The sequence below is a fragment of the Oncorhynchus tshawytscha genome, linkage group LG26 (genome assembly GCF_018296145.1).
Source record: "Oncorhynchus tshawytscha isolate Ot180627B linkage group LG26, Otsh_v2.0, whole genome shotgun sequence".
Lineage (NCBI taxonomy): Eukaryota > Metazoa > Chordata > Actinopteri > Salmoniformes > Salmonidae > Oncorhynchus > Oncorhynchus tshawytscha.
In genome coordinates this window covers 26,494,678-26,501,994 of record NC_056454.1, presented here as the reverse complement: position 1 = coordinate 26,501,994, position 7,317 = coordinate 26,494,678, and the positions used below count along the sequence as shown (strand labels likewise).

The following is a 7,317-nucleotide window of genomic DNA, read 5'->3' as shown; positions in this document are numbered from 1 at the left end:
CTCTCCTGCCACTTCACATATTCTCTCTTCTAATTGCCCACTGAGGGAGAGAGAGAACGAGGGATGAGTCAAGGAGGGAAAGAGACAGACAAAGAGAGAGTGAAACATGGAGTGAGAATACATGAGACAAAATGATCAGAAATACAGTCTAGACATTGTTAATGTTGTAAATGACTATTGAAGCACAACAGTTTTCAGCTGTGCGAACATAATTGCAAAAGGGTTTTCTAAGGATCAATTAGCCTTTTAAAAGGATAAATTAGCAAACTATGGATTAGCTAACACAACGTGTCATTGGAACACAGGAGTGATGGTTGCTGATAATGGACCTCTGTACACCTATGTAGATATTCCATTAAAAATCAGCCTTTTCCAGCTACGATCGTCATTTACAACATTAATGTCTACACTGTATTTCTGGTCAATCTGATGTTATTCTAATGGACAAAAAAATAGCTTTTCTTTAAAAAAACAAGTGAATTTCAAAGTGACACCAAACTTTTGAACTGTAGTGTATATATTTAACTAAAAGAGTTGTGGACATTGAAAGGTGTGAATTTATTTATTTTACATTTAACTGATTTAGCACTCTTATCCAGAGCGTCTTACATTTTCACACAGCGCCCCCCCGTAGGAAACAAACCCACAACCCTGTTATTCCAAACACCATGCTCTGCCAACTGAGCCACACGGGACCCAATAGTAATAACAAAGATATAGCCACTGTGGCATGGAGAGAAGGGACTGTGTGCACTGAAATCCAAACCTAAAATGCAATTATCTACACACAAAGCATGCATTAGAGGGCATGGTTTGGAGACAGCAAAATACACAAAGATACCACACTTTATTGAGGTTTAGGATAGTGTACAGCAGCAGTTCACAGATGTTTTTTTATTTAACTAGGCAAGTTAGTTAAGAACAAATTCTTATTTACAATGACTGCCTAGGAACAGTGGGTTAACTGCCTTGTTCAGGGGCAGAACGACAGATTTATACCTTGCCAGCTCGAGGGATTTGATCTAGCAACCTTTCGGTTACTGACCCAAGGCTCTAACCGCTAGGCTACCTGCCGCCCCATTGATCAAACAAAATTTTGATTTATGTCTTTGTCTTGGTCGCCAACCATTTTCATAAATTAGTAGAATTAAGCGAAGGATGGAAAGTACTGTTTGGGTTTTTCTCAAGTATCTCTGTTTGTCAGCACATTGTTAATTCTCTTTTTCAAATTGATTTCAGTTTATCAATAGATCTTTTTCCAGATTCATGAAAAACAAATGCTGGTAATGGGTTTTCTTATAATGCAGAGCGGTTGACTTAGGCCAGACACGTTGTACAAAATCTTCTATAAAAGCATTTAGGTCTATTTCTCTCACCCTAAACTTTGATGATAGTACAGTAAAGAGACTATACAACAATGTTATTAATTCTAGATGACAAATTCACAGTTTTTGAATTATTCATCATCGTCGTCGTCGTCTTCTTCATCATCAGAGTCATCCGAATCATCAGAGTCATCATCAGAGTCGTCATCATCGTCGTCGTCGTCGTCCTCATCGTCGTCGTCGTCCTCATCATCATCCTCTGTGTTGACCTTGCCCGACAGGACGTTCTCTATCCAGTCCGCCAGCTTCTGGGCTGTGAGCAGATCTTGTTCTTCCATCTCCAGCCAGATGCTGTCAGCCTGTCCAGAGGAAGAGAGAGAGGTCAGGGGCCAAAGGTCATGGACCATCATGAGTTAGATCTAAGTTTCACAATTTCTGACTGGTTTCCACCAACTCCTCATGCTGTATTGGAGCTGTTCGGGGACTCACGTCAGTAACGTTGACCACGCCGATCTGAGGTTTGAACAGGTCCACCTGGAAGGTCTTCTCCCAGTAGGGGATAAGCTGAGGAGATGGAGAGAGAACACACTGTGAGATCTGAAACTGTAGGGACTTGAGTTCACGTAATCCTGTCCGTCCGTCTCTCCGTCTGTCTGTGTCTCACCAGTGGGAAGTCATCAGGGTCGATCCAGATTATGCTGAGACCAGGGTGGTGGGTGTTGTCTCTAGCCACCTCCTTCAGCAGCTCCAGGAACTCATAACCATCTGAACACCACCAAACAACACATTAAGAAGGTTAGTCTGTGTTTTATCATGCCGGGAGAAGTTTGTTTGATTTCCTGAAAGCTATGAACCATTTCAGTGATTCTCAGTTTCAGATAAGACTGATAGGAACCTATGTTGCAAAGCTGATGTTGGCCCTGATCAAAGCTGATGTTGGCCCTGATCAAAGCTGATGTTACTGTAATATGGATGTATGGATGTACCAGGGTCCTCCTCCTCTGCGAAGGCCACTATATGGCTCCCCTCCACAACGTCCTCCTGAAAATGAGACATCATGAGATGCTGTCCAAGGTTTGACAGAAATGAACACACTTACTGTTGTATTTGCCTTTCTTGCACTAACCCTTGAACTTGCATAAGGTAAATGAAATGACAGAAAAACTCACCCATGTCTCAAACATGTCCTCAGCACGCAGCTTTCGCAGTGTTGGCCTGAAAACATTACACAACGCTATCAGTCACAGACCACTGATCAGATCATCAGAATGTAGTGTTCCTGTTCTGACAGCCGCAGTAGGGCTGCAGGTAGCCTAGCGAATGCAGTTTTGGACCAGTAACCGAAATGTCACTAGTTAGAATCCTTAGCCGACAAGGTGAAAATATGTTGATGTGCCCTTGAGCAAGGCGCGTAACCCTAATTGCTCCAGGGTTGCCGCTGACCTGGCCATGACCTGACTCTCAGGGGGAAATGGGATATGCAGAAAACACAGGACAAATATAAGCACCCACCCCCAAAAAACTATTACATCATACCTTCTGTGTTCAATGACGAAAGCCACGATCTCCTCCTCAGAGTTGGGTCTGTCAGGGAGGGTGACGGGCTCCTCCATGAAGGGCTCGTAGAAATCTACCTCGTTCATTTTCAGGGTCAGCTCCTTGGCCACCTTAAACACCACAGACACCAGAATCAGCACCCAACGTATTGCATTGACAGGACCCCTTCTCACAGACCAAGGATATAAGATGTCTGCATACTCACAGCTTTCTCAAAGGTGGCAAAGAATTTGATGTAGGGTTGGAACTGCTCTGCAGCCTCCTTGAACGCACTGTAGTCTGGAGGAAAGGAGCAGTTTATGAAGAAGAGAAAGGAGTGGATGGGAGGAGGGAGGGAGGAGAGCAGAGGGCATTTGACTTCTTTTGAAGATGGTGTCCTACTGTATAACCACTACTCTATATCTACACCATATCTTATCCGTTGAACAGAGGTAGACCTTCAGCATTTAGAATAATTCCCCTTCTGCTGCTATCATTTAGCATAGCTGTCAGTGAGCATCTACTAGCTTGTGTGTGCTAGCTAGACTTGGACTGGTCTTTAGGGAGATGCCATTGACACATACGTATACTGAAATAACTGAGCCCCGTTGACCCCTAGTTTTAGGCTACCACAGTCGGTCAGGGGTGAGACAGCCGCCTTGCTTATCATGAGCGCGATTCGGTGTCTTACGATAAATGGAAAAATATTTGGCCCTCGCAGCTGTGTGTGGAGGGAGGGTAAAATTGGACATGTAAATCCATGGGGATGGTGAGTTTAAAATTCCCCGGTTATTATCAAGGCCAGGGGATCAGCCAATAGCCATCCAACCCTGGCCATCACACTAGCATGACAGGGAGCACATTTAAACAACCTTAACACATACACACAGACAGATTGTCAGAAAGCCAGAAAGACAGACACACACACACACTCACGTTCTGAGTCCTCGTTCTTAAAATATCCAATGAGGCGGATGTCTTCCTCCATCCTGTCGAAGGCCCTCAGCTCCAGAGCATTTCCTATCACCTCCACAGGCTCCTCCAAAACCTAGAGAGAAAATAACATGACAGTAAGCTGATCCTAGACCTGTGAGTAGTATCAATGAGGGCACCCCCAGTCCACTCACGTCTAGAAGGAACTCCACCAGGGTGTCGGCAGAGAGCATGCCGTCAAACTCAATCACACGGTCTGCCTTGAACACATACACACTGCCCTCTTCCACCAGGCCTGGGGTCAGAGGTCAGGGGTCAGAGGGTCAAGTACAGACCATTATTTACAACCATTCACTGAATGCTTTACAAAAAACCTTTTGGTGCTTCATGTAGTATGCTTCATAGTCATGTAGCATAATAATAATGATGAGCAACTATAGTTCGCACTGAAGTGTTGATGCGTTTCCTTACCCAGCTTCTTGGCAACCTTGGTGTCTTTGTGGGAGTCTACCATTCCAAACCCAATCTCCTTTTCCTCCATAACCTGAGCAGCCAGCTAGAGATGAAGACAAAAGTCAGTTAGTGACATTCTTTCAACGTCATCATAACACTTAAATTGGAACATTGTCCAATAGAGCCCTTGTTGTTCTACACTCAGGAACTATGATCCAGGTTGAAGCATGTTTGGCAGGGGGACAGACAAACAAACAGGGCTGAGATGAGGCTTAGTTGGAGTGACGTTATTGAGTAGATAATGGTCCAGAGAACAGAACAGCCCCAAGGCAACACACACACACACACACACACACACACACACACACACACACACACACACACACACACACACACACACACACACACACACACACACACACACACACACACACACACACACACACACACACACACACACACACACACACACACACACACACACACACACACACACACATCTATATATATATATATATGATGACTAGAAGTGCCATGCTCCATATCCATGCCAGAAACCTATCAGCCATTGTGGTCTCAATAGGTGAGGGTCTGCCAGCCAAGGCCTTGAGCTCTGACAGATACCAAGGCAAATTGAGGCTAAGAATACCCGACTGACCGAAATATCAGGAGGGGAACAGTGATTAGTCTGTCTTCATCCAGATAATACGTTGACAGGTGATCATTCAGGGCTTTGAACATCATGTTTGAAAACCACTTTATGAATACAGTTATCGGTGTTAACATTTAGAAGCATAGACTCTCCATTGGTTGTAGACAAGAAGAAAGTCTTTGTCATACTTTTGACAACTCAGCAAAGCGGTACATTTTTCAACCTTTAGCAAACCCAAACAAAGAACACATAGGCCTAGACAGAATACAACACAACATACATTACCACATGCAACATGGAACAAGTAGCCATTATCAAAGCATGAGTTACTGTATGTTGATGAAACACTGACAAAGTGATGAAGAAAGGCCAGAAGTGGACTTTTCAAACAAATCTCACTCTGTTGGCTCCTTATAAAATAATGGAACATGGATGCAATCCTATACAGATAACCTGTAGCGAAGCAATAGAGCAAGTAATTATGTTAATTATGATGACCCAGGGCCCTAACCCTAGTCCAGTCCACCTGTGGTGAGTTAAATATCTGGGGCTATTAGGAGTGAGAGACTGTGCTCAGGTTATCTGCTGCACATCATACTCTAACTCAACACAAGAGATGAGGAGCACAGGACAGCTAGAGAGGGGAGATTAGGCCATAGTAGTCCGCTGTCACAGCTCTGCTGAAGTGGGATAGTAACTGACACTTTACTTGAAGTAGCTTCAAATGAAGTACTCTTTACCTTATAAATGTATTCATAGCACATTATAATATAGATGCCGTCATAGAACATTAGCGAATGTTATAATCAGTTAGCCAACCTTCTAGTTAATAAATATAGCTGTCGTTGTCATAGTATTTTAAGACCGACTCAATCTAAGTGTAAAAGCAAAACAGGGAGAGAGACAGACCTACTGCATTGACCTTCACATGTATAGCTCAATAACATAAAGGGCATGTGTGCCGCTCCTATTTGTGCCTGTGGCAGAGAGCTGGGGTGAATGATATACATTACTATGGGAAGTGCCGAATGAACTCTCTCTCTCTCTCACACACATACCTTGAGAGCAACACACTGCACATAAACATTAGTATCTCAAAGTCATAAGAATCACTGATTGACTTGTGACGGGGTAGCTCAGCCTGGGTGTATGTATTCAATCAGAGTTGATCATGTTTAATTGAATGACAGTCATTTTTTGACAAAGTTTTATTACAGTCTCTCATTCTAGCTCTCCCTCTTAACCACTTCAGTAAATTGTGGGTTCTGTGCCCATTGGGACACTCTAATGTCTAGGGACTGTAATGATTTATGGAGTGGGTCTAGCTGACCCAGTGACCCCAGATTGTTAAATCACCTCAGTCCAGCCCAGGTGCTCCCCTCCCTAGTGACTCTTCTCTTTCTTCTCTACCCACCATCTCTTTCTTCTCCTCCTTATCTTTCTCTCTCTGCCTTGTCCTCCTTCATCTTTTCTTCACCATCTCGTTCCTAGACTCCTTCATCCCCACTTCCACCTCCCTTCATCTCTCTTCCCCTACCTCCCTCACCATCTCCCTTTTTCTCCCTTCCTCCTCCTCAGGCTTACCTCCAGCACCATCTCAGTCATCAGGTGTTGTTTCTGCAGCTCCTTCCCGTCAGGGATGGGTTTGTGGTACAGCAGACACATCATGGTGTACTTCTTCATGGCCTTCTGGTAGTTCTTGTTATTGATGTCGATGACTCTGTCTTTCCCGTCATAGCGAGGGAACTCCAGTCCCTTCTCAGTCTGAACGAGCGGCGACAGAGACAGGCACGGGAGCAGGAGCAGCCACAGGGCAAGCATGGTCTAGGGACGTGTTATGAATGACCACACACCCCGAGAATCACAGAGTAACCTTTAATCACTAGATACGGCCTCCACAAGAGTACTTAGGCTGAGGAAGGTCAATAAACTCCCCAAAATTGAAAAATACTTTTTTTTTTTAAACAATAGATAGAGAGGTGTAGAATAACACGTTGCTCTTAAATTATAGTATAAATCTCCTTGAGTCTCCTTCCAAGCAGTCCTCTATAGTCCAATGCCCAAAGCTTGTTTAGGAACCAGCGATCCTCTCTCTCCCTGTTTCACTCCCTTGCTCCCTCTCTCCAGCCGAGACAAAGGGAAAGAACAGACCTGACAGACTTGGAGCGCTGGGGGGCTAGATACCGTACATAGCAGCGACCCTCTCCCCCTGGCCACCACACACAGGCCCATTTTTAGGAGACCAGTTGTTTAGGTGCTAAAAATAAATAGGTGAGTGAAAGAGATAGAGAGAGAAAGAGCACGAGAGGAGAGAGGAGATAGTGGGTTTTAACAGGCCTCTGCTCTCTGCTCACACTCTCACACCATGGCGTTTCTACTTGGCATGTTGGGAGGAATGAGAGAGAGCTGTGCTGAGGA

General features: G+C 44.4%; 1 protein-coding gene across 1 annotated transcript; it reads right to left on the bottom strand.

Annotated features, from left to right (window-relative positions):
• Positions 1–828: 828 nt before the first annotated feature.
• LOC112225447 (calsequestrin-2) lies at positions 829–7,089 on the bottom strand. Its single transcript, XM_024389428.2, has 11 exons — positions 6,484–7,089; positions 4,266–4,350; positions 3,989–4,089; positions 3,798–3,909; positions 3,088–3,161; positions 2,862–2,992; positions 2,495–2,540; positions 2,312–2,366; positions 1,990–2,090; positions 1,815–1,889; positions 829–1,684 (listed from the first exon to the last, which is right to left on the bottom strand). Exons 1-11 carry the CDS (start codon positions 6,718–6,720, stop codon positions 1,457–1,459), a joined length of 1,245 nt encoding a protein of 414 aa, XP_024245196.1. The 5' UTR covers positions 6,721–7,089; the 3' UTR covers positions 829–1,456.
• Positions 7,090–7,317: the final 228 nt, after the last annotated feature.

Bases quoted from the DNA above. Each gene is read 5' to 3' on its own strand.
- LOC112225447 (XM_024389428.2), bottom strand. From the start codon at position 6,720: ATGCTTGCCCTGTGGCTGCTCCTGCTCCCGTGCCTGTCTCTGTCGCCG. The intron at 4,090-4,265 runs GTAAGGAAACGC...CTCTGACCCCAG, and splicing joins CAAGGTTGCCAAGAAGCTGG to GCCTGGTGGAAGAGGGCAGT. The intron at 3,910-3,988 runs GTGAGTGGACTG...TTTTCTCTCTAG, and splicing joins TGGTGGAGTTCCTTCTAGAC to GTTTTGGAGGAGCCTGTGGA.